General features: G+C 46.3%; 1 protein-coding gene across 3 annotated transcripts in view; it reads left to right on the top strand.

Moving 5' to 3' along the window:
* LOC147113393 (uncharacterized) overlaps nt 1-27006 on the top strand; it is a 374107-nt gene that overhangs the window by 82946 nt on the left and 264155 nt on the right. For all 3 annotated transcript variants that reach the window (XR_015079196.1, XM_085994401.1, XM_085994400.1), the window contains 3 exons: nt 10415-10493; nt 11754-11872; nt 12548-12673. Coding sequence is in view for 2 of the 3 variants with exons in the window: in XM_085994401.1 (XP_085850527.1) it covers nt 10415-10493; nt 11754-11872; nt 12548-12673 (324 nt within the window). In the remaining variant the exon portion in view is untranslated. The remainder of the gene's footprint in view (nt 1-10414; nt 10494-11753; nt 11873-12547; nt 12674-27006) is intronic.

The following is a 27006-nucleotide window of genomic DNA, read 5'->3' as shown; positions in this document are numbered from 1 at the left end:
CCGGCAGAAAGTGGGATGGCAGACATTTTAAAACCGCTCATCCTCCCCTTTATAAAATAAAAGGCTTGATTTCACTAAAATAACGCCAAACATGTATTCACTCAGTTAATGCCCGAGCAAAAGAATTTGTGAGGCTAAGGCTCCGGTCAAGGGACTCTGTATTGCTCCAACTCTGGACTCTTGTATATCCCCGATTCCCTTCAACCCTCTAGGCCCATGCACTGGAATTACCCCCCCACCACCCAACCTTTCCACCTCACTCTGCTCCTTCAAGACTCTCCCTAAAACCCACCTCTTTGACCAAGCCTAGCTCCTTCTTTGGCTAGGTGGCAATTTTTGCCTGATTACACTCCTGTGAAGCACCTTGGGACATTATTCTGTTTTAAAGGCGTGATATAAATGCACATTGTTGTTGTTGCAGCAGTCCCTTACTACTGTATTGAAGTGTCAACCTAGATTATGTGCTCGTCTCTGGAGTGTGGTTTGACTCATGACTTTCTGACTTGGAGATGAGAATGCTACCATAGAGCCAAGGCTGACACAAATGGGTCTGAAAGACACACAGTGCAATGCCATTGCAGTGGATGAATCATGCAGTGTAACTGAGGTTGCACAGTTGTCTGCTTTTCTCCATTTTCACAATGATAAAGCATTTGTTGAAGAACTATTAACAATATTGACTTTTTAAAATCGCACACAAGGAACTTATCATTTCAAACAGTTGTCACAATTCCGCTAGGAGCAAGAACTCAGTATGAAGAAGATGATGTATATTATCACAGATGGTGTTCTTGCAATGGTTGAATATGACAATGGATTGATGAAAGAACAAAACGCAGCTCTGTTAGGATATCGCTGTATCATCCATCAGTCTGAGCTTAGTAGAAAGATCAATAGCAAATTTCTGGACATCAAATATTAATAAAAATTGGCCAACTTCTGTAAACCAGTTCTGCAGCAATTAAAGCTATACTTAACTGAAGTTCTGCTGTGTAATAATAATAATTCAACTTTATTGTCATTGCATAAGTACATGAACAATGAAATGTGATCTTGCAAGCTCCCATGACTGGGAGAAGCAAAGCCACTGCATGCCGCCATTCCATTTTCCACCATTCCTCCTGTCCGACAATCTTCAGCCCACCGCCCGGGCCTGCTCACCAGCCGCTTCTTCCATGACCTTCTCACCAACCGCCCCTCCTCGGGGCTCCTTCCGTGACCTTCTGCGCCTGGTCTTCCCTGATGGTCACCCCTCCAGGTACTAACCAGGCCTGGCTCTGCTTAGCTTCCTAAGCCTTGCTAGTGACCCTGTCCCTAGTCCCAGGAACAGGGCTTTTGAGCTTTTGAGTCAGATGACTAAGCAAAGGGCGTATGTTGAGTCATGGATGGACAATAAGAAAATAATTCTTGTAAGAAACCTTACAGATTCCTTGGAGGAAGATTACACAATGCTAAATCTTTTTGCTAATCTGAGATCATGAAGGTGTTCAATGATGTCTATCAGGACTTCCAGTAAAGGCAGAGATTCCTGTCTAAACTGAGGCTCAGTCTATAAGCTTACAGAAGTTAGTTGCTTCAGACATATGTTACAACAGCAGAATTGCTCCACTTCCCAATGTTGACAGGTCAGTGGAGAATCCTCACTTGGACTTTTTTTCTGATTTCCTGTGCAGCCTATACAAAGAGTTTCAATCATGTTTTGAGGATCACTGGGCTTCCGCTGTTTGTCCTTGCCTCAATGGCAAATGGAATCAGCAAGCGCATGTAACATTTTGTCTGAACAATGGGAAACTTCAACTGGAACTTATTCATTGACAAACCAGTAATGTTTTGAAGCAGAGATAGGAGAGCACAGCGATTGAAGAATTCTGGGGAAAACTGGTAGAAAGAATCGCTCTTGTAATTGCCATAGGTACAATGTTTTGCAACCACATGGATTAGCAAATATGCATTCAGTACCATGAGTCTGAACAAGAAAAATGGTTTGATTATTTTTAAGATCTTTCCAGTACAGTCCAAACATGAAATGTTGCTCATCAAATAAATTTAAAAAGTAAATCAGTAAAGCCAGAATTTCTTGTGTATTGGTCATCTCTGGTGAGATCTTTGAAATTAAAAGACTATCCTCTCAGTTCATTAGTCATTATTCACGTTTCTGCTGCAATTGAACTGCTTATTAAATGTGTGTTATTCAAATTTCACTTGATTTAAGCGTATGAACAAATAAAACAATATGAATCTGTCATTAAATTACTGAAGTATTAAATCATTTTAATATTAAATGATTGTTAATATAATCTATTGATATAATCCTTAGAGGTCCATTTGGACTGCAGACCCCAGGCTTACTAACCTTTTTGATAAATGTAGCTCCAGCCAAACTAATTGAGTTCCCTTGCTGTGCAAAATTAGTCCAGAGCCCTGTCAATCAAACCTGGAACAATCAGGTCAGTGAGGTGCTTGACTGCCAGCAAGATAACTAAAAAGGTACATGGACAGAATGTGATTAGCATTGGCCAATGAGATTGGCCAAAAGCACCACGACCATTTGATGGGTCATGTGATTAGCATTGGTCAATGAGGCACAAACACCAATTTGTTTTCTTATTATAGATTGTTCATTATTTATACACTAACTTGCTGTGCTATGTAGTCCTGTGTTGTTCTGGCTTTTATTTGTAAGTATCAGTTGAAAGGAAACCCTCTAAAATGAATTTGCAAACATTCATGCATTATTGAAAAGGTCAATCACTATGCTTTCATTGTTTATTTTTAATGTGTAGATGTAGTCCGTATAAATGTTAAAAATGACTTAGCACAAAATATGACAGTAATAACCTGTGGAAACATGCTGTTTGTTACAGCTTGCTATTGACTTTAGTGTGGTTTGTAGCGATTCCTCAGGAAATCTGGCCCCAGGCCGCAATAGAGATTGGCAGGGAAGCAAAGCAATGACAACTATCAAGAAAAACTGAAGTTTCTGTTAGAGCAAATTTCTCTGTGATGAAGAAATTATGAATCTTATACCCACATATATTGTAATCAAAGGAAGCAGTTCCATGATACAGGCTGGTTCCAAGGCCAAATTCACTCTATTTATAATGCCAAACAGATTGGCAACATTGAACTAACTCTACAAGTGCAAGGTTTTTCATTTTATAAGCTAATTTGGTGTGCTTAGTCCTGTGATGTACTGACTTTTCTTTACATGTGTCAGTTGAAAGGAAAACCCCCTTTATTAAAGCAATGCTAAGCTGCTTTGCTGGGCTGTATGGGCAGCCGAAGAATTCGATCCACAACCAGAATAAAATGGCATACCTGCACTAAGAGCCACCAGAAACAGCTGCTTCCATTTGCTGCAAATGGCACTCTATACATGGAGGCAGACAGAGAAGCTATACAGAGACAACATTAAATAAATAGGATATTAATTTATGCTTTGCATCATCTGGTAATACTATGTGGCTAAAATATGTTGAATTAATTTGTGCAGTATGCTTATACAAAATAAAGTAAAATATGTAGCGTCTTTGATGCAATGCCACTAGTGGAATCAAAAGTTCCTACCAACAGCAAAAGTTGTTTCACCATGCATTTTTTTGGTGTATTAGCCAGCCTAACCATTCTAATGAGAACACAGATGTCTCACAATTGCAACCATACTAGTTGTTAGGAGCACAAGAAGACCTAGTAGAAAATGCTCTAGTTTGCCAATGGCCCTGGCGACCGCCTATAATGGGTATTATGTGGCGACACGCCACCACTGGACATAATCCGCTCACGGCGGCACAGACAGTCTAAGCAGAAGCCCCCAGCCGGGGGCCCTTTCCTCCAGCAACTTGTTTCCCGCAGGGACAGGCTGCCGGGAGCACTTCCTGTCTGGGAAGTATTTAAGTGGATGCGTGGGCTTTTCTAGTTCCTGTTTGTCATGTGGTTGGAATAAAGCAGTTGTGTTTTCAATAGCTCTGGTCTCGACTCCCACATTTGCCGCCGTATCTCAACACTGGTGACCCCGACGCTCAGGACGAATCCTAAGCTAGCATGGCGGATACAAATGCAGTCACGGTTAAATTACCAGACTTTTGGGAGAACCTCGCCGAAGCCTGGTTCGTTCAAGCTGAGTCCAGATTCCGGCTGAAAGGCATTACAGTCGACGCCACGAAGTACGACTACCTCGTCGCCTCGCTCACCTACGCTACAGTCCCCAAGGTTTGGGCAGCGCTGCAGAATCCACCAAAAACGCGCTCGCCGATGCCACTCTGCTCGCGCACCCGAGGGCCGATGCCCGGATCGCGCTCACCACCGACGCCTCCGACCACGCAGTCGGGGCCGTGTTCGAGCAGTGGGTCAATGGCGCGTGGCAGCCACTTGCCTTCTACAGCCGCCAACTGCGCCCCCCGGAGGTCAAATACTCCACTTTCGACCGCGAGCTTCTCGCACTCCACCTGTCGGTCCGCCATTTCAGGTTCCTCCTGGAAGGCCACCCCTTCACCGCGTATGTGGACCACAAGCCACTCACATACGCGATGGCCAAGCACACCGAACCCTGGTCCGCTAGGCAGCAACGCCAGCTCGCGGCCATCTCCGAGTTTACTACGGACATTCAGCACGTTTCCGGTAGAGACAACGTGGTCGCCGACTGCCTTTCCCGTCCCGCCGTCTGTGCGAATCACCTCGCGGTCGACTACGCACAACTAGCAGCGGCCCAGCTCACGGACCCAGACCTCCTCTCGGCGGCTACCAGCCTGCCAGGGCTACGCCTAGCCAAGGTCGCGCACGGGCCCGAAGCCACGGCAGTCACGTGCGACGTCTCACTCGGCCAACCCAGGCCGGTCGTCCCTGAGACCTGGCGCCGCCACGTCTTCGACGCGCTCCACGGGCTCTCTCACCCGGGTTCCCGCGCATCCGTCAAACTCCTCTCCAAGCGCTTCGTCTGGCGCGGCCTCAGCAGAGATGTTCGGACTTGGGCCACCTCCTGCCTCGCCTGCCAACGGGCTAAGGTACAGCTGCACACCAAAGCACCCCTGGGAGACTTCGAGGTACCCAGCCGCCGCTTCGACCACGTACACGTCGACATCGTCGGTCCCCTGCCGCCATCGCAAGGCCAAACTTATCTCCTCACGATGGTCGACCGCTACACACGCTGGCCTGAGGCAGTGCCGCTGACCTCCACCACCACAGCCGACATCGCCAGGGCGTTCGTTAACACCTGGGTTGCGAGGTTCGGCGTACCGGCCGACATAACCTCCGACAGAGGCGCCCAGTTCACCTCCGAACTCTGGACGGCCACAGCACGCAACCTCGGGGTGACGCTCCACCGCACCACGGCGTACCACCCGCAGGCCAACGGACTTTGTGAACGCTTCCACAGGTCACTCAAGGCCTCACTCCGCGCCGGCCTGCAGGACAGTACCTGGACTGACCGCCTACCATGGGTGCTACTCGGCCTACGCACCGCGGTCAAGGAAGACCTCCAGTCCTCGGCAGCGGAGTTAGTCTACAGACAACCGCTGCGCATCCCAGGCGAATTCCTTCCGGAGCCTACCAAGCCTTGGTCGGCCGAACAGCAGCGGCTCGACTCTTTCTCTTCCGCTCAGCAGTTCGCCCCACTTCCGGTCAACCGACACAGCGAACTCGCACCTCACGTCCCGCCAAATTTACAGCAGGCGCGCTTCGTCTTCGTGCGACACGATGCGCACCGCGGGCCCCTGCGACCCCCGTACGACGGTCCGTACGAGGTGCTACAAACCGGGGACAAGGTCTTCAAACTGCGACTCAGCGACAGGGTCGAGACAGTCTCCATCGACCGGCTCAAACCAGCACACACAGAACCAGGGGAACAGGTCCCCGTGGCCCAGCCTCCAACTAGAGGCCGTCCCCCCGGCAAGCCAGCACAGCCGGCGGCGAACCGCCCGACCCAACCAACCAGACCGGCGACCACTCAGAGCCGCTGCGGCAGAACCATTAGACCACCGTCACGACTCGTCCACTCCTCCTAAGCGGATTCTGGGGGGAGCTCTGTGGCGACACGCCACCACTGGACATAATCCGCTCACGGCGGCACAGGCAGTCTAAGCAGAAGCCCCCAGCCAGGGGCCCTTTCCTCCAGCAACTTGTTTCCCGCAGGGACAGGCTGCCGGGAGCACTTCCTGTCTGGGAAGTATTTAAGTGGATGCGCGGGCTTTTCTAGTTCCTGTTTGTCATGTGGTTCGAATAAAGCAGTTGTGTTTTCAATAGCTCTGGTCTCGACTCCCACATTTGCCGCGGTATCTCAACAATTAGGCCCTTCATCTGCATAATGACTGTTTTAGGTCCCACCACTATTGCATGCTGCAACAGCTGTGCTTCAATAACTAATGTTAACAAATGTATACGGAGGAGGGGGGGGTAGAAATTGGACCTCGCTGCACCCATTATAGGAGCATAAATAAGGCACAGCCTGGCCCAATTTCGAGGATCAATGTCTGAAAAATGTCCAATGCGAAATTGGGTCAGGCCATTTTTAAGATGTCCCCGGCAGCCACCTAGAACGGGTATTAGGCCCTTCATCTGCACGACTGTTTCAGGTCCCCAAAGAAAAATTGGCAGCGATGAGCGGGTCAGGTGCGTGCCTGCCCCGCTTAGGAGTCCGAAGCAGCGGCTGCCAACTAAAGGTACATTTTTTATAAACAACGTTTTTTTAGGAACCTTCCTGTTGAGCCAGGAGGAGCAGGAGCGCTCCCCCGACTTCACAGTCCTGGCAATTGCCCCTCTCTCACCACCCCCCCCACTTTGCTTTTAAGCAGCAGGGATTCATTCTTATTTGCATTGTTTGAAGTTTGGTGGAATCTGGGCCCGGAATTTGCGGTTGAGATGACGGCGAACTTGCAGCGTTTGCCGTCATTCCGTCGTTGAAACTGACCGCAACTTCGGGATTTGGTGCAGGTGCATGCGGAAATCTTGAAGCTGTGGTCTGTCATTGACAGCTCCGACACAGGCTGCGCTGTGCCTCCCCCGCCCACACCACTGAGCCGGCAATCTGTCTACTCGCCCGAATCAGGGAAACTGATGAAAACTTCGGCTCTTCCGCTGTTAAATTCCCCACTAAAAGTTAGACTCAAAGGAATTAGGTGTAACTGGGGTATTAACAGTGTATTGACTGCAAAACAAAGGTTAAGGGCCTGAAAAACTAATTTTAATTTTGTTCAGTGTGAAATTTGTCCATTTTAATAAAAATTTAAATTTAAGAAACTTTAAAAAAAAAAAAAAAATTTTTTTTAATATTTGTCCATCTTTATTTCAGGTTTGCCTTTTCCCCATGAGAGAGACCCAATCTTTGTTTTGCTCGCTCTAACATTTTTAAAAAGTTAGAATTTTAAGAGCTTACGCACTTCCTTGTTCGTTGCCTGTGAGAACCCTGCGTTTTGATTGGCTGCTTAAACAGCTTGTCGACATCACAGTAGTTGACACAAGGGGATCCCCACTATACTTCGTTGATTTGAATTGAATGTCGGAAAACCCAAAGTCCGCGAAACAGGGATCGCGAGATCTCTGAGTGAGGCGTACCTCGGGGCCAGTGGAGAATGTCTTTGCTTTGCCGTGGACCGCAAGTTCCGGGCCATTGTTTCTCTTTGGTGCCATTGGATAGTGTGATGTGCCATTTAATGTGGTATTGTTCTATTATACCTTTACTGCCAAAGAGTTATTGTTAATTGACTGGTTGCTGTTTAATATGATGCTGTTGTAGGAAAAATGATTCCTCGGAAACTAGACTTTGAGTAAGAGAGACAACTTTATTAAATGACAGAGCTCTGGGAGAAGCGTCTGCAACCACGCGGTCTGCAAGAGCACCTTCTCTTCGATTGTAGTACGTGCCGAGCTTATATACAATTCCAAGAAGTTGGTTTTAGATCATTTACATTCATCCAATCAATTCGTTTATTAGCGCATATCGTTATTTTCCTCCAGTCAGGAGTTTACACACTCGTGTTGCCAATTCTGCCTCTTCAGTGATTGCGAAAGGTCTTCGTTCCGTCTTGTTCCGTCCGTGTCATTGGCGGAATGTGATTAGTTCGATAATAGGGTACCAGTGAACCTTGTTAGTCCTCAGTGATTCAATTAGTCCCAGTCAGGACACGAGATGAACTTTGTTCCAGCCATGCGTAAGCGTGGCATGTCTCATTGTGCAGTGATTCAATTAGTCCCAGTCAGCGAATTTGTTGTTTGTGTCTTTTCCAGCAAAATCTTGTCCAGCAAAATGGTCTTTTCCAGCAAAATCTTGTCCAGCAAAATTTTATTCTAACAATGCTTCCAACTGTTCCATTTAGTGTCTGGTTTCCACTGGAGATTTTTTTGTTGTTGTTCTGTTGTTGGGTGACCAATTGCTGTTGCAGCCATTTGCCTATTTTTAGTTTCTGGTAAATCTCTCGTCATTTATTATTTCTGCTTTCTATTAGGGTTTTTGAAGTTCCTATTTTGAGATATTTGGTTCAAACCTTTATTTGTTAAGCCATAATTTCTTGCTGTGAAAAATTTGCGAATGATAGGTTAAAGTTTATATCACAATCCCTTTTTGGTTAATGCTGTATTGTATATGTTTGTATTTTTTTATTGTGATTACGTAATGCTCCGTTTTAAGTTGTGATTGGTTTGTTGTGTGGTTGCTATGGAAACAGCAGCACAAAGCTGTTGTAAGATGATAGGCGAGGACCTATGATACTGGTATTTGTGGGTAGTGTTTAACATCTTTGAAAATTTAATGAAGGTTATGTGATGGGATAGTTGTGTTTTCTGTTTTAGTGCGGAATGAATCCAGTTGTTTTTTTTAAAGTAAATTTCAATGTTTATTATGTCTCTAGCTTAGCGTGATTATTTCCATGTGAAACTTTTAACGTGCAAAAATTTACAGTGCAAGAATTTACTCTCCACTATCAAAAGTAGTTCCGTAAAAAGTGGCACTACACCGCTCACGGGCCAAAAGCACTCTAAATATTTAGAAACAAGAAAAATAAGAAATTAAGTAACTTAAGTGCTTTTAATGTCTTGTGAAACTCAACCCCTCAAATGCATCTGCTCTTCCACATCATTTAACCTTTTTATTAATGAGGTTTACACAAGGCATATATAAATCAACCATTCTTTTAGCCAGGGAAGTTGTAAGTCTGAAAGAGACAAAAGGCAGGAAGAAAATAATCAAGCCAATTATATATCTTTATATAATATAATTTCTAGTATTTGTCATTTAAGTTGTGACCATCATATGTCTTCTGTGCAGTTTTGGTCACCTTATCTGAGGAAGGATGTTCTTGCCATGGAGGGAGTGCAGTGAAGACTCACCAGACTGATACCTGGGATGGCAGGAATGACGTATGAAGAGAGATTGGGTCGATTAGGTTTATACTCGCTGGAGTTTAGAAGAATGAGAGGGGATCTCATTGAAACTTATAAAATTCTAACAGGACTAGACAGACTAGATGCAGGAAGGCTGTTCCCGATGGCAGGGAGTCCAGAACCAGGGGTCACAGTCTAAGGCTAAGGGGTAAGCCATTTAAGACAGAGATGAGGAGGAATTTCTTCACCCAGAGAGTGGTGAACCTGTGGAATTCTCTACCACAGAAGACAGTTGAGGCCAATTCATTAAATATATTCAAGAAGGAGTTAGATATATTTCTTAAGGCTAAGGGGATCAAGGGATATGGGGAGAAGGCAGGGGCAGGGTACTGAGTTTGGGTGATCAGCCATGATCGCATTGAATGGCGGAGCAGGCTCGAGGGGCCGAATGGCCTACTCCTGCTCCTATCTTCTATGTTTCTATGTTTCTTCCTCACTAGTGTTTTTGTTTAGTAAGTCTGTTTTTCTTCTTTCTAATGGGTTATTTTCTACTTTTGTTATTCACCAATCATATAACACAAAATATTCCTCCACAATTTCAATCTTCTCCACAAGCACATTCCAGCAGAAAAAATTCTATTGAGAAAACGATTTTACCCAACCACAGCAAAAAAAAAAATTCAAGTCACAATGTGCTGAGCATCACTCACCAGCCACAGTAGAAAGAATAAAGAGCCCAGTGCATTTTATTTCATGAGTGACATAGTGGAGAAATTTATAGGGGTTCATTAAAAGGTCGTTGCATTCGTTATCAGCTAATGGAAGCATAAAGTGTTCCAAAATTGATTTCAAGACATCACCAAGATTTTACCATGAGTTTCCAACAGTGATTTTCCATTACCTGCATCTATTCAGGCAAAAGATGCTGCCTGCAACAGGCACATGCTCCTGAGTTCTAGATGCTTCACATTTGTTGAAAGACTGGTATAACATTGTCATTGGTGAAACATTGCCGAGGCATCAGTAATTGATCTTCAGTGGTCTTACTCCAAGTTTTTTTCGAAGTTGTTTGTTTAGCTTTCTGTCTTTTGATTTTGCCTTACAGACTCATTTACTTTCATGTATTGAGGCTACAAAACAGCTTGAGCATCAGGTTTTGCAAGTTCAGAACAGTGTCCTCGAAGGTCAGTCAGCCTGTGTGTTGAACTTTTTTCTTACTTTAAAAAAGCACTTTTTTAACACAGATAACCTCCATTCCACCTCCCAAACCTATTTAAAATTAGTTTTCCCCTCTGAGGAAGCAGAAAATAGCATGGAATATGCTCCTGTTAGCTCAACCCACACTGGTCCCTAATATTCTTGGGTTGCAATCCTGGTGGCTACCCTGGGATTGCTCCCGATGGTGCCTCTCCAACACTGACCCTGTCAGAGTTTGCAGGGTAAATGGGAAGGTACCTCATTTACATGAGCTAGGTGACTGGAAGCACCACTTTGGGTGCATCTCCAGCTCCCACCTGCCCATGTTGACCAGAAGCAGTGATGTGTGCCAGTGGTGGGAGTGGCTTTCTCAGGCACCACCCATCCTTTTTTTAAATTTGTTTATGGGATGTGAGCGTTGCTGGCAAGGCCAGCATTTATTGCCCATCCTGCAATCCCAGCAGCGGTCTGATCAGCCCCTTGAGCAACGGGGCACATCTGCCTGAATTTGGAAAATAACTTTTTTTTAGTTCTTCGGGGATCCAGACTATTGCCTGGCCTGGACTCCAGCAGTGGGGCCTACATGCATGCTTGTAGAGGTCAGTATGCCTCACCTCACTAGATATACCAGCCGCCATTGCAATGTTTGGTCCCCTTCGAGATCCAGGAGCATGAACTCTCCTTCGAGATCCAGGAGCATGAACTCTCAACTCAGGGAGTTCCTGCCCCCAACTCATCATTTGGTTCTCTTCCGCTGGAATTACGGTAGGATAAATGCAGAATTTCCAGCTCAACGTTTGTTAGCCAGGAGCTTATCTGTTGATTTTTTAACATATTCCCTGTCGGAAAATTTCTAGTCTCTTGATTGGCACCTTCCCCAAATGTTCAAACAAGATTAGTGATTTATAGTGCAATGAAAAATGGGCTCAAAGCCACACCTTATAACTCTGTGACATAGTGCATTCTTAGAGTGAATCTGTTGTGGTCACAATTTCCCAATTGTCTCCTACTTTCACAGCCGTTATTTACCCCACATCACTCCCCAGAACTAAATCAAGCAATGCTTCTTTCCTTATTGGACTAGAAATATACTGATCTTTTAAGTGTGCCTGGATGCATTCCAAAAAGTCGTCTTCTCTTTGTCCAAATACATTACTGTACCTTTGTTCCAATCTATCTTAGGATAGTTGATTGTGCCAGTGGAAATCAGATTATTTCTATTCATTTTTAATTGGTGTTTTTCACAGATTTTGATTTATACTTGGAAAGTCATAAGACTTGGCTGGCTTCCAGGAAGTTCCAGAATAACAGAGATGACCCTGCTTATTGTGTTGAGGAACTTGAAATACAAACTATAAATAAAGAAGTAAGCAGTTTTATATTTTTCTGTTTAACCTTGAGGGAGACTCTGTAGAAGTATGAGTTGTATCTCTCTGCATTGTTGTGCTGATTTGACTGTACCAGTTTGTTCAGGTTCCTTCCCTGGTATTGCGCCTTACCACAGGAGGAGGACTTGGTTTTGTTTAATTCCCTTTCAGCAATGTCTTAATGTGCTATTTTCTCCCTACACAAATCTGTACCTTGTTAACAATAATCTCTAGAGTGCAGTTATAACTTTCTGAGACCAGAATTTGTGGGTTTGAGAGCTCTATAACTAATTTGTGAAAATAATCTTAAAACTGAACTGAAATACCACTCATACTGATTAATTGAGCCAATATAAATACTGTTATAGTAATAAATTTATATTCGATCTGTAAATAAGAACTCTGCATGGTGGAGAGCTAAATCATCTAACCACTGAAGTGCTGCAAATTTAGGACAGATGTGTTAATTTAAGGGAGTACAGCGCGATGAGTGTACAATTTTATATCTAATGAAAAGTAACGGTGAGTTGGAAATGCCTGCATTTAATCTTGATGTGTGAGGTCATCTGCGGTTGTAAATTAACCAGAAACGTTAGAAGAGCATAATATCTGTAGTATTTCAAACCGAATTATTCGAACCCTGTATGTGTATGTTAAGCATTTTGTGTCTTCAGTTTGCAGGGAAACAGCAAATCTTTCAGCAGTCAATGGCAGAAATTGTAACAGAGTTATCTCTTGTAAATCAACACAAAGAAAGCTTGCAACAACAGCTGAATGAACAGGAGAAGACTCTGCATCAGGTAGAGTGACTAGAAACAATTGATGTGTGGTTTAATATATATGACAGTTATTCGCCCAGACACGTTGTCTGAAATTATCAAAGCAGATTAATACACCGTCCAAAACAAAACAGATAGAAATATGCACTTGGCTTATTTTGGATTTCAGATTCCACTTGGAAAGCCAAGTTCACTGAAGCTGAACTCCAAACTCAAAACCTGTGGTATGCAAAATAAATTGGCAGTGATTCTGTTCAATGCTCCTGAGCGTAGTTGAAATAATTTAGATCGGATGTATGTATGAGCAGTACAAGGCTGTCTTTTCCTCCGCCAGTGATCAAGTGGAAATATCACTAGCACAAGGCTGCCTATTCCCCCATCCCACTAAGCTGCCAGTGGTTAGAAGGAGCAAACACCAAACATGAGAGGCCTTACATGTCCCTCTACAGTAGACAGCAAGAAATATAATGGCGAATAGTCTGAATCCATTCCAATCTCATCCCTTTTTTCCTACATTCCTGTATCTCTTTCCACAGTTGGCTGGACAGACAAATCATCAGTTGGAAGCTGTCTGGCCCCTCCTGTAGGGTTTCATGGATAAAACGTTAAAAATGCTCATAATGAAAAAGGATTGGACACTCTGTCGATGTTGTCGGAGATCAGTAATTTTGCACCACACACGAACCTTAGATTAACACTAGTCAGGGCTGACTAAATGTGTGTATATATATCAAAACAAAGCAGATACCTTTCTTGCAGACTTTATTTTTAATAATTGTCAAATTGTTGCAATTGGGCCAAATTTAGGTACAGTATTAGGCAATGTGACGCCAAATGACTCATTTTTTCCCAAAATGTTTCTGAACATCTTTGTGATTTTCCAGAAACTAAACAAAGCCTAAAGAAGTATGGAAAGTTACAGTGGTGGTGTTATTTTGTTACTTAATAAATGATACGTGCCTGTTGGGTCTCTCTTTCATGTCTTCACACTGTTCCCTTTGGGGAACTGTATGAAGTGGTGGAAGGATTTCTGGCCACGTTAGCGCTCCTTCCGTGACCGTAACCATCTTCATACCAGCCATTAGGGTGGTTAATCCTATGGCGGGAGGGTTTTACAGGCTCCCACAACCCATACGAGGGGGGGGGGGGGGCACTCACACCCACGAACGCAAGTATCCTGCTGGATGTCAACCCAGAATTTAGAGCCGGAGCTCCGACTCCACTTGCCGGGACTGTCTGGAGCGGGGTTCGAAACCCTACGCCTTCTGGCCCAGTGGCGGGGATACTACTGCTGCGCCAAAGGCCCACTCCTGCCTGTTGGGTAGATAACTATTATTCACTGTTGATTTATATAGTGAAAGACATCACACTTCCAGATTGTGTAGTCTATTACTCCCAAGTTGGAGCACTCACATTGACATGGGACTGGCCCAGACAGGTGGTTGAAAGGGATAAAGGGGTCACAGTGTAGAGAAACTTTTAAGCACTGTTTCCCTGTGAAACTCAAAATCTCTGTGATATTTGAGAACCCCATATTTGTCAGTTAAGAAAATAGACCTACTTAGTTCTAGGCTGTTCATTTTACAACTTCTATGTGCCTGCAGAATTGGCTCAATGCTCTGGGCCTGTACCAGCACTTGCTACCAGATTGCTAGATTTAAGTATGATCATGTTGGTGCGCCTATCTTGCCAAAGTATTTGAAGGATCTTGCGGAGGCAGCGTTGATGGTACCTCTCCAGTGCTTTGAGGTGCCTGCTGTACATGGTCCATGTCTCTGAAGCATGCAGGAGGGCGGGTATCACTACTGCTCTGTAGACCATGAGCTTAGTGCCGGGTTTGAGGTCCTGGTTTTCAAACACTCTATTCCTCAGGTGACCGAAGGCTGCACTGGCACACAGAAGGCGGTGTTGGACTTGGTCACCGACGTCCAGAGCTCCTCCCAGAGTCGCAATGCGGATTCTGTCCACTAAGGGGCACAATAAACATGACCTTCACCGTGCGTCAAATACAAGAGAAATGCAGGGAACAGCACCAACCGCTGTGACGTAAGAAAACTACTAGGCACTTGGTCTGAGTATTAAACAAGGCTTTACTCAACTGTTTCACAACATGGAGGTCTAGTTGTCCTTCACTAGTTCCTGTTTACAAAATGTCCTGAGCAAGCTGGGCCCGTGCCCGAGTATTTATACTCTCCCTGGACAGCGCTACCAGCAGGCCGCCCAGTATTATTTCATAAGTCATTTCTACATGAATGGCAAGAATCATGCCATTCTTCCCGCTTGAAAGATTGGAAGTCCAGTGGCTTCTTTCTACCAAATTAATCGGACTAAGAATAGACGCAGTCGTTTGGTACTCCATCGGTGGCCGGAAGGCACATCTCCTCAGACCATGTTTTGGTCCCTGGGTCGCTTAGTTCGTACCGGCGGGCTGGCAGAGTCCATGTCATCTTGATCGACCTGAGGGGGACTGGGGCGATCGTGGCTCCGGGTGCGGGCCCCCACAGGCGCAGAGCTGGCTTCACCCTGCCCAGTAGTCGGAGACTGACCGCCGAACTGGCTTCGGGTGGCCATCTCGCAGGGAGGGCTCTGTTCCCCGGGTTGATCTGGTGGAATAGCTGGCAGATCCCTTGACGTCCCAGGTAGGGCGTCATCCTCAGAGGAGCGCAGGGTATTTGCGTCATTAATACGGATCCCACCATCGATTGGGTCCGTGGGACCGGCTGGGCAGGGAGCCAGATCCCGAAGTGACACTGCGGATTCCCGGCCATCAGGTTACCGCACGTATGCGTACGTGGGATTGACATCCGTCAGTTCCACTTCGTCGACGAGGGGATCACTCTTAGAGGATCGGACGAATCTTCGGAGCAGCACGGGGCTAGGAGCTACCAACCATGATGGTAGGGACGTCCCATGCGTGGAGCGACGCTGGAACCTGAAGAATCGTACGTGAGGAGTAGCGTTGGTGGATGTAGAAAGAAGAGACCTGATGGAATGCAATGCGTCAGGGAGCATAGATTCCCACTGCTGGTCTGATAGGTTGTGTGACCTCAGTGCAAGATGAACAGTGTTCCAAATGATAGCGTTGTATCTCTCAACCTGTCCATTTCCAATAGGATGATACTGTGTCATTCTACTTGTGGCGATTCCCCGTTGAGAAAGCTAACTTTTGAGTTCGCTTGACATGAAGGAGGGACCCCGATCAGAGTGGATGAAATTGGCCGTACTGCAAAGGGAAAAGACCTGATCGAGGCATTTGATCACTGTGGAAGTAAGCATATTGGGACAGGGGAAAGCAAAGGGAAAGCGTGAATATTCGTCCACCATAGTAAGCAAGTAGGTGTTTCGCGTTGAGGAAGGCAGTGGCCCTTTAAAGTCAATGCTGAGTCGCTGCATAGGCTGTGTAGGGTGTATGAGCGAGCCATCCGACGGATGGAAGAATTGCAGTTTTAATTCCGCGCAAATTCTACAAGTGGAGCATGTTCTTTTCATGTCTTCCGTAGAAAATGGGAGATTTTTAGATCGCACAAAGTACAACATATGGGTAACGCCAGGATGGCATAAATCAGTATGAAGATCCGCAAGAGTCGAAGTTGACATGGAAGAGCAGAATGCACGCGTGAGGGTATCCGGGGCCACATTCTCTTTGCCGGGTCAATAATGTATGGTGTAGATAAGGCGGCCAATTCCATCCTCCAGAGCTGTATTTTGTTATTCTTGATCTTAGTGCGTTTCCGGTTATCCAGCATAAAGGCCACGGAGCGCTGATCGGTTATAAGCGTGAAATGGCGACGAGCGAGAAAATGACTCCATTTACGTACTGCTTCGATGATAGCCGTAGCCTCCTTCTCGACAGGAGGATAATGGAGCTCGCTACCCTGCAAAGTTCTGGACAGAAATGCAACGGGTCGACCACCTTGATTCAAGGTAGCCGAGATCGGCACCTCCGATGCATCGCGCTCGACCACGAAAGGGAGATTTTCATCGATGGAACGAAGCGTGGATTTTTCCAGTTGTTGCCTGAGGAGGTCGAAAGCCGAAATAGCCGTTGCCTCCAACGGAAATGACTTCGCGTGAAGCAGGGGCTAGATCTTTTTGGAGAAGTGGGGTATTCACTTCACATAATAGGCGAACATGCCGAGGGCCCGACGAAGAGAGCCGAGATTCATAGGAGGAGGGAGCTCCTGAAGCAGATGAAGTCGCTCCGGATCTGGTTTGATGACACCATTGCCCACCCAGTAGCCAAGGATGTTGACTGATGGTACTGATTTCACAGATTTGGACTCATTTAAGGTTAAGTTGCGACGACGAGAACGTCAAGAAATTTCTGGAGGTTGGCATCATGCTCCTTCTGGTCATGACCAGCAAAGGTGATATTATTCAGATATGGAAAGTGTCCGTTATGTTCTCCTGTTTGACTAGGCTATCCATTGCCCGTTGGAAGACGGCCACCCCTTTGGTGACCCCAAATGGAAGATGACAAAACTGGTAAAGCCGACCATTGGCCTCAAAGGCCGTATACTTTTTGTCAGAGTCCTTTAACGGTACTTGATGGTATGCGCTCTTTAAGTCAAAAGTTGTTAATACCTTATAGTTGGCAAGGTTATTGACCATGTCATCGATGCGTGGTACTGGGTAGGCATCCAGGTTGGTATACTGGTTAGTAGTTTGCGAGTAATTGATGCAAAGACGTTTCTTGTGTTGCTTCAGAGGATTTTTAACAACGACGACTTGAGCCCGCCAGGAAAATGAACATGGCTAGAAGGCGAGAGATCTCTGCTTTGATAAAGGATAGGTCATCTTGGCTGAAACGTCGTGATTTAGTGACTATGGGCTTACGTCACGGGGAAAGATTGGCAAACAAGGAGGGCTCGTTGAGCGAAGCCGCCGAAAGCGCACAAAATGGTACTTTGGAATTAGTAAGCTCCGGCTTTGACCCTCCAAACTCGAAAGTGAGTCTTGTGTTGTTTCTGGAAATCCTGTCCCAGGAGCACATCACTGCAGAGGTTTTTGAGCACCCCGAGCCGGGTGGAGAAATAAGTGCAGCCATTGAGAATAAGGTCGACAAGACAATAGCCGGAAGAGTCGGTGGTCAGTCTCGTCAGAGCCATTGCAATTTCCTTGTCCGAAGGGTAAATACACAGTTTTAACTTACTGACAGCCTGCTCACTGATGAAGCTGTCAGAACTGCATGAGTCGATTAGTGCACTCAAAATGTGTCCATTTACCGAAACCTTCATGGCTGCATGGGACAGGCTTTGGGGAAAAACAGCTGTGATGGGAGGAGGGGCTGTTTTACCCTTGACAGCTGTAACCTTAGTAGTGGCTCTTGAGGGAGCAGCAGTTTTATGGATAGCAGCTGCAAAACTAACAGGGGCTCTTGACGAGTATACCTTAGAAAAGTGACCTTTCTTACTAACAGAGGCTCTTGACTGGCATACCTTAGAAAAGTGACCTTTCTTACTGCAATGATTGCAGATTGCATTACGAGCAGGACAAAATTTCCTATAGTGGAATGCACCTCCACAGAAGAAACACTTCCTTCCAGATTGCCAAGATGCCGCTAGGGCAGGGACGTCATCAGTGAGGGCTTCTAGGGTAGGGTCGTCATCAGCTAGGATAGAGTCGTCATCAGTGAGGGCTTCCACCCGAGGCCCATTGGAGGAGTCACCAAAAGTGATAGCAGCAGTCCGTGCACGCAGTAAAAGATAGGCATCTGCATTTTTTTTGCTAAGTCCAGAGAACATGCCTGGTCATAGGCAGCTTGAAACTTGAGGGTTTTATTCTCCAACAGACGCTGGCGTATGAAGGGAGACACAATTCCATTAATAAAAGAATCACGAATTAACACCTCCTGGTACTGCTCAGCTGAGACAGCTTTGAGATTACAATCCTTGCTGAGCCTGCAAAGCTTTTGAAGGAATTCGTCAAGTGATACCCCAGGTTGTTGTCGGGTTGTGGCCAGTAGATGCCGAGCAAAAATTTCGTTTGGGGCCTTAACATATAGCTGCTGTAGTATTTGGATAGCGGAGTCATAGTCTACACAGTCTTCGATATAGTCAAACACATGAGGAGATACATAATTGGCAAGTATCTCTAACTTATCAGGAACATTCTCACCACACACCCTGAGGAAGTTGCTGAAGGTACGATACCAGTGTTTCCATACCTTAGCAGTTGTAGGTGAATTCGGGTCCAGGTCAAGACGGGTGGGTCGGAGTAGTTTCTCCATGATGGATTGATTACTACCTCTGGTTCCCTTCTACCATTTGAGTCATAGCCGTCTGTTCCCAAAACCACTCAGAGCGTGGAGCAGGTCCAGTTGATTAAATTGATGTAAGAAAACTTCAAGGCACTTGGTCTGAGTATTAAACAAGGCTTTAATCAACTGTTTCACAACATGGAGGTCTAGTTGTCCTTCACTAGTCCCTGTTTACAAAATGTCCTGAGCAAGCTGGGCCCGTGCCCGAGTATTTATACGCTCCCTGGACAGTGCCACCAGCAGGCCGCCCAGTATTATTTCATAGGTCATTTCTACATGAATGGTAAGATTCATGTCACGCTGTACATGGCCTTCTTTGACCTCACAAAGGCCTTCGACGCTGTCAACCATGAAGGATTATGGAGTGTCCTCCTCAAATTTGGCTGCCCTCAAAAGTTTGTCACCATCCTCCGCCTGCTTCACGACGACATGCAAGCCGTGATCCTGACCAACGGATCCACCACAGACCCAATTCACGTACAGACCGGGGTCAAGCAAGGCTGTGTCATCGCACCAACGCTCTTCTCGATGATCATAATATTATGAATCCTGTGAATCTTTCAAGAATCTGAATAATAAAATGAAGCAACTGTTAAAGAAAAGTAAACCTAGATAACCAACTAATCATTGCGCAAAATAGTGAGGAGACTAAGACACGTCCAAGGGAAACACTCAGTTATCTTGGAAAACAAAACTACTACTTACTGCCTGCATTTCATGTCATATTGTTTCTTTTAATCTTTGATAGATTTCAAATTACAGTTTAGATAGTACAAAAAAGCTGCCTTGCATTCTTCTACTTTTATTAGTTTCAACATGCCCTTTGAGTATTTTTTTTTATTCATTCATGGGATGTGGGCATCGCTGGCAAAGCCAGCATTTATTGCATTTCCCTCGTTGCCCTTGAGAAGGTGGTGGTGAGCTGCCTTCTTGAACCGCTGAAGTCCGTGTGGTGAAGGTGCTCCCACAGTGCTGTTAGGGAGGGAGTTTCAGGATTTTGACCCAGCGACGATGAAGGATCGGCGATACACTTCCAAGTCAGGACGGTGTGTGACTTGGAGGGGAACTTGGAGGTGGTGGTGATCCCATGCGCCTGCTGCCCTTGTCCTTCTAGGTGGCAGAGGTCGTGGGTTTGGGAGGTGCTGCTGAAGAAGCCTTGGCGAGTTGCTGCAGTGCATCTTGTAGATGGTACACACTGCAGCCACGGTACGCAGGTGGTGGAGGGAGTGAATGTTTAAGGTGGTGGATGGGGTGCCAATCAAGCGGGCTGCTTTGTCCTGGATGGTATCGAGCTTCTTGAGTGTTGTTGGAGCTGCACTCATCCAGGCAAGTGGAGAGTGTTCCATCACACTCCTTACTTGTGCCTTGTAGATGGTGGAAATAAGATGGAATATTTTTTAAAAGTTAAAAATATATTAACCCAGGCTGGTTGTGAACTGGTTTGACTGCCCACATGGCAAGTTTCAGCTTTTGAGCTGATCAAGTGAAATCCTTTCCCAAAAGAAGGGAATGAATATCATTTAAGTTTGACTCCCCACCCCCCCCACGGCCTCCAACCTCATAGTTCCCCAACTCCGCACAGCCCGCTTCTACCTCCTTCCCAAGATCCACAAACAGGACTGCCCTGGTAGACCCATCGTTTCAGCCTGTTCTTGCTCCACGGAACTTATCTCTCCCTATCTCGACTCTTTTTTCTCCCCTTGTCCAGTCTCTTCCTACCTACATCCGCGACTCTTCCGACGCCCTCTGCCACTTTAACAGTTTCCAGTTTCCTGGCCCCAACCGCCTCCTTTTCACTATGGACGTACAATCCCTCTACACCTCCATCCCCCACCAGGATGGCTTGAGGGTGCTCCGCTTCTTCCTTGAACAGAGGACCAACCGGTCCCCATCCACCACCACCCTCCTCCGCCTGGCTGAACTTGTTCTCACATTGAACAACTTCTCCTTTGACTCCACTGAACAACTTCTCCTTTGACTCCACTCATTTCCTCCAAATCAAAGGTGTTGCTATGGGTACCCGCATGGGTCCTAGCTATGCCTGCCTTTTTGTGGGATATGTGGAACACTCTTTGTTCCAGTCCTACTCTGGTCCCCTCCCTCACCTCTTTTTCTGCTACATTGATGACTGTATCGGTGCCGTCTCCTGCTCTCGCCCTGAACTAGAAAATTTCATTCACTTTGCTTCCAATTTCCACCCTTCCCTCACCTTCATATGGTCCATCTCCGACTCTTCCCTTCCCTCCCCTTCCTCGACTTCTCCCTCTCCATCTCTGGGGATAGGTTATTGACTAACATTCACTACAAGCCCACTGACTCCCATAGCTACCTGGACTACACTTCCTCTCACCCCGCCTCCTGTAAGGACTCTATTCCATTCTCCCAGTTTCTCTGTCTCCGCCGGATCTGCTCCGACGATGCCACCTTCCATACCAGTGCTTCCTTTTTCCTCAGCCGAGGATTCCCCCCTACTGTGGTTGACACGGCCCTTGACCGTGTCCATTCTATCTCCCGCACTTCTGCCCTCACCCCTGCCCCTCCCTCCCGGAACCACGATAGAGTTACCCTTGTCCTCACCTTTCACCCCACCAGCCTCCACATTCAACGGATCATCCTCCGCCATTTCCGCCACCTCCAGTGTGATCCCACCACCAAACGCATCTTCCCCTCACCTCCCCTTTCAGCATTCCATAGGGACCGCTCCCTTCGCAACACCCTAGTCCACTCCTCTACCACCCCCAGCAACCCTTCCCCTTCGCCCGGCACCTTCCCGTGCAAGCGCAGGAGATGCAACACATGCCCTTATACCTCCCCCCTTCCCACTGTCCAGGGCCCCAAAAACCCCTTCCAGGTGAAACAGCGATTTACTTGTACTTCTTGCAATTTAGTATACTGTATTCGCTGCTCATGATGTGGTCTCCTCTACATTGGGGAGACCAAACGCAGATTGGGTGACCACTTTGCGGAACACCTCCGTTCAGTCCGTAAGGGGGACCCCGAGCTCCCTGTGGCCTGTCACTTTAATTCTCTGCTCCATTCCCACTCGGACTTCACCGTCCTCGGCCTCTTGCACTGTTCCACGGAAGCTCAGCGTAAGCTCGAGGAACAGCACCTCATCTTTCGATAAGGCACTTTACAGCCCTCTGGGCTCAACATAGAGTTCAACAATTTCAGATCATAACCTCGGCCCCATCACATATTTTCTTCTTTTTTTTATCCACCATTTTTGTTTGCCTTTTTTTTTCTTTCTTCTTCTTCCCTCCCACATGGCAGCTGTCCTTCATTCTGCCAGCACAATTCACACCCCATCTAGAGCAATCCTTTGTTTCTTAACCTGTCCCATTACCACCTCCTCTCGCCTTGAATAGCTCTTAATGTCTCTCAATGTTGCTTAATCTCTCCTGCTTTCTATCCTATCACTGACCTTCCCTTTTGTTCTTTCATCCCCTCCCCCTTTTCCCAGCCCCTAAACCTGCTTTCCATTTCCTGCTTTTTTCCAGTTCTGACGAAAGGTCATCAACCTGAAACGTTGACTCTGTTTCTCTCTCCACGGATGCTGCCCTGGCCTGCTGAGTTTTTCCAGCGTTTTCTGTTGTTATCATTTAAGTTACCTTGCCCTTCCCTCGTACGTCTCCAAGTAGTCACTTACTAAGTTGCATTGGCAGAGGGCTAGAAGCAGATTTATTGGCAAATGATGCGTGATGGATTTGTGTGAGTGTCTGTGTGTGTGTGTGTGTGTGTGTGTAGGGGGGCTTAAAGAAGACTTCAAAAAATAATTAGATTAAAAAAGCTGAATGCAAACATTATTTATCAACATTAGTTATTGTTGTATCCGTGTGTTAATGGAGACACGGAATGCAGGAGTTGGTTTAACAGGTGTTTACTGAACAAAGTCTGGAGGTGAACTAAAAGATACAAGATGCTATACAGGCTTATATACCCGAGTGGTCACTACCGGTATTACAGTACACAGGGGCTCTTAAAGGTACATACACTACAGTTATGAATTGCTGCATTTCCCATTAGCCACCATTGTTATTTAAGTTTATTTTATTTTCCTTTCCAGTTTTCTGTTTCTTAGTTAGCTCTGTGGTAGCTCTCTTGTCTCTGAATCAGAAGTTCACGGGTTCAAACCTCACTACACCACACAGTCTAGGCTGTATTGTTGAGAAGCTGTCCTTTGGATAAGATGTTAAACTAAGCCCTATCTGCCTGGTCAGGTGGACATAAAGGCCGCGATTTTATGCTTCGAGGCGGCTTGGGAGCGGGCCAGCTGCCTTCCGGGTTCCAGTCCCGCCTCCAACTATATCCGGCCCACAGACGTGATTTTGCGTCAATTGGCCTTGTTAAGCCCGCCCTGCGGGCTTGCCAGCCAATTAAAAGGAAGCCAGTGTCAGATGACGTAATTTGATGACGCATAGGCCCAGAAGTTCGGGTCGGGGGCTTCCTGCGGGTGCAAGCCCCCGACCTGCACTTACCTAGCGTGCCGGCCGTTGAGCTGTGGGCCCGCGTGGGATTCCAATCCTGGGCCTCCTCCAACTGCTGGCGCGCAGTGCTTGCGTATCCCAGGGGCGCAGTTAGTTCGAAGCGTCCCCTGGGATCACGTGGGCCATGGAGAGCCAATGGTAGCAGGGAATGCCCATTCATAAATTTGACAGGAAGAGCTGTCAAAACTATATATAAATATAAATCAGCCCCAAAACATAACTAAAACTTCAAATAATAAAAAAAAAATCACATTTTTAAAATAACTATAAATTACATAAAATAACTATTTTAAACAATAATTAAAATTTAAAAAAAAATTAATTACAGTTTCTAATGGGGCTAAAAATAAACTTACCTTTCTTTAAAGTATTTAAAAATAATAAACCTGTGGAAAAAATGTTTTAATTTTACTTAATTCACCACTTACCTTGTTAAAAGCAGGCCTTGTGCCTGATTTTTAAAAGTGTAACTCCTGGAGACTTACCCTCCCGGAGAAACCGGCAAAAAAAACGTAAGTTCCAGGCGCACGCGTTGCCTCTCCGGCGCACGCGTTCGACCGGTGAACCCTTTCCTTTAAGGGAACGGAAGTTCCGGTTTCCCGCGCATGCACAGTGCATGCACAAAACCTGCACTTTCGTTGGGCCTATGCGTGAGTACCCAGCGCGTACTCACCTGTGGAGACCCAAATTTCTGGGCCATCATCTACCGGTTTTCTTAAAGGGACCATGCACAATTTTTTTTGACAGTTGATTTTTCAGTGTTTGACAGCATTGAGGTGCTGCAAACACTGACAATCACTGTTCACAGGTGAGCTCTTGCACCCAGGCTATCCAGTGACTCCCTCCTTAGGCTAGAACAGATGGCAGCTGCAGGTGAGGTTACAGAAGTGATCTGTCACTGGTGAGAGAGGTTCTCCCAATGAGGTCGGACTACACATACAATTCAAAACTCATTACCTACAGAAAAGTCTAAATGCATTAAAAATGAATTTCCCAACATTTTCTTACCTCTGAAACTTACCAGTGCACCATTGGCTCCTTCACACCACTTCTGTAGCTGTCATCAATGCATAAACATTACAGCAGACTCACAACACGCCACACTTACCTGGCACGGTGTCCGTAGTCGGGAAGCCCGCAGTAGAAGTGTCAAAATTGGAAAAAGCCTGTTAACTGCCTGTTAATAACCTGTTAACAAGCAGTTAAGTGGTTACAATCCTCTTCCCGCCGCTATGTGTCGGGTTCATGCACAAATTGGGGACCCGACACTTGGGAAGATTGATTGGAGGCGGGTTGACAGCGGGTTTCTGACCCGCTGTCAATCTTGGTGATTTTGCCGGATGTCCCACCTCGAAACCCGCCCCCTGAGCGCCGGCAAAATTCCGACCCAAGAATCCCATGGCACTATTCTAAAAATATTGGGTGCAGGAACAGAGAGACCTGGGGGTGTATGTACCCAATCTTTGAAGGTGACAGGACAAGTTATGAAGGCTGTTACAAAAAGCATATGAGTTCCTTGGCTTTATTAATAGAGGCATAGAGTACAAAAACAAGCAAGTTATGTTAAGCCTTTATAAAACCCTGGTTAGGCCTCAGCTGGAGTATTGTGTCCAATTCTGGGCACTACCCTTAAGGAAGGATGTCAAGGCCTTGGAGCAGGTGCAGAAGAGATTTGCCAGCATCGTACCAGGGATGAGAGACTTCAGTTATATGGAGAGACTGGAGAAGCTCGGGTTGTTCTCCTTAGAGCAGAAAAGGTTAAGAGGAGATTTGCTAGAGGTGTTCAAAATCATGAATAGTTTTGATATAGTAAATAAGGAGAAACTGTTTCCAGTGGCAGAAGGGTCGGTAACCAGTGGACACAAATGTAAGGTGATTGGCAAAAGAACCAGAGGCAATACAGTGAGTTGTTGTGATCTGGAATGCACTACCTGAAAGGGTGGTGGAAGCAGATTCAGTAGTAACTTTCAAAACAAAATTGGTTAAATACTTGAAAGGAAAAAAATTACAGGGCTATGGAAAAGAGCAGGTGAGTGGGACGAATTGGATAGCTTTGCCAAAGAGGCAGTACAGGCACGATGGGCCTATGATTAGGGGAATTCTTTCAGTGTTCTGGCCATTATCTCATTACTATTTGTGGCTTCTTGCTGTGCACAAATTGGCTGCTGTGTATGCCGATGTAACAACAGTGACTACACTTCAAAAGTAATAATTTGCTGTGTAGCATGTTGGAATAACCTGATGACTGGAAAAGTGCTGTATAAATGCAAGTTATTTCTTTCTCCTTTCTCACAAAACTGCTGAGAAGGTGAAGGTGACCCACTCCAAAACTTCTGCAGTGCATCTCCTAAGCCAGCCATTTATTGCCCATCCCTCATTGCCCTTGAGAAGGTGGTGATGAGCCGCCGCCTTGAACTGCTGCAGTCCGTAAGGTGAAGGTGCTCCCACAGTGCTGTTAGGGAGGGAGTTCCAGGATTTTAACCCGGTGATGATGAAGGTACAGCGATATATTTCCAAGTCAGGATGGTGTGTGATGTGGAGGGGAACTTGGAGATGGTGGTGTTCCCATGCACCTGCTGCCCTTGTCCTTCTAGGTGGCAGAGGTCGCGGGTTTAGGAGGTGCTGCCGAAGAAACCTTGGCGAGTTGTTGCAGTGCATCTTGTAGATGGTGCACACTGCAGTCACGATGCGCTGGTGGTGGAGGGAGTGAATGTTTAAGGTGGTGGATGGGGTGCCAATTAAGCAGGCTGCTTTGTCCTGGATGGTGTCGAGCTTCTTGAGTGTTGTTGGAGCTGCACTCATCCAGGCAAGTGGAGAGTATTCGATCACACTCCTGACTTGTGCCTTGTAGATGGTGGAAAGGCTTTGGGGAGTCAGGAGGTGAGTCACTCGCTGCAGAATACCCAGTCTCTGACTGCTCTTGAAGCCACAGTATTTATGTGGCTGATCCAGTTAAGTTTTTGGTTAATCGTGACCCCCCAGAATGTTGATGGTGGGAGATTTGCCGATGATAAACCCGTTGAAAGTCAAGGGGAGGTAGCTAGACGCTCTCTTGTTGGAGACGGTCATTGCCTGGCACTTGTGTGGCGCGAATATTACTTGCCACCTATCAGCCCAAATCTAAATGTTGTCCAGGTCTTGCTGCATGCGGGCGGGGACTGCTTCATTATCTGAGGAGTTGCGAATGGAACTGAACACTGTGCAATCATCAGCGAACACCCCCACTTCTGACCTTATGATGGAGAGAAGGTCATTGATGAAGCAGCTGAAGATGGTTGGGCCTATGACACTGCCCTGAGGAACTCCTGCAGCGATGTCCCGGGGCTGAGATGATTGGCCTCCAACAAGCACACCCATCTTCCTTTGTGCTAGGTATGACTCCAGCCAGTGGAGAGTTTTCGCCCTGATTCCCATTGACTTCAATTTTACTAGGGCTCCTTGATGCCACACTCGGTCAAATGCTGCCTTGGTGTCAAGGGCAGTCACTCGCATCTCACCTCTGGAATTCAACTCTTTTGTCCATGTTTGGACCAAGGCTGTAATGAGGTCTGGAGCCCAGTGGTCCTGGCGGAACCCAAACTGAGCATTGGTGAGCAAGTGCTGCCTAA

Source organism: Somniosus microcephalus, chromosome 8, assembly GCF_052327205.1.
Source record: "Somniosus microcephalus isolate GS21.2 chromosome 8, FLI_Smic_1.0, whole genome shotgun sequence".
In the NCBI taxonomy this organism is placed as follows: domain Eukaryota; kingdom Metazoa; phylum Chordata; class Chondrichthyes; order Squaliformes; family Somniosidae; genus Somniosus; species Somniosus microcephalus.
This window is presented reverse-complemented; position numbering and strand designations above follow the sequence as displayed.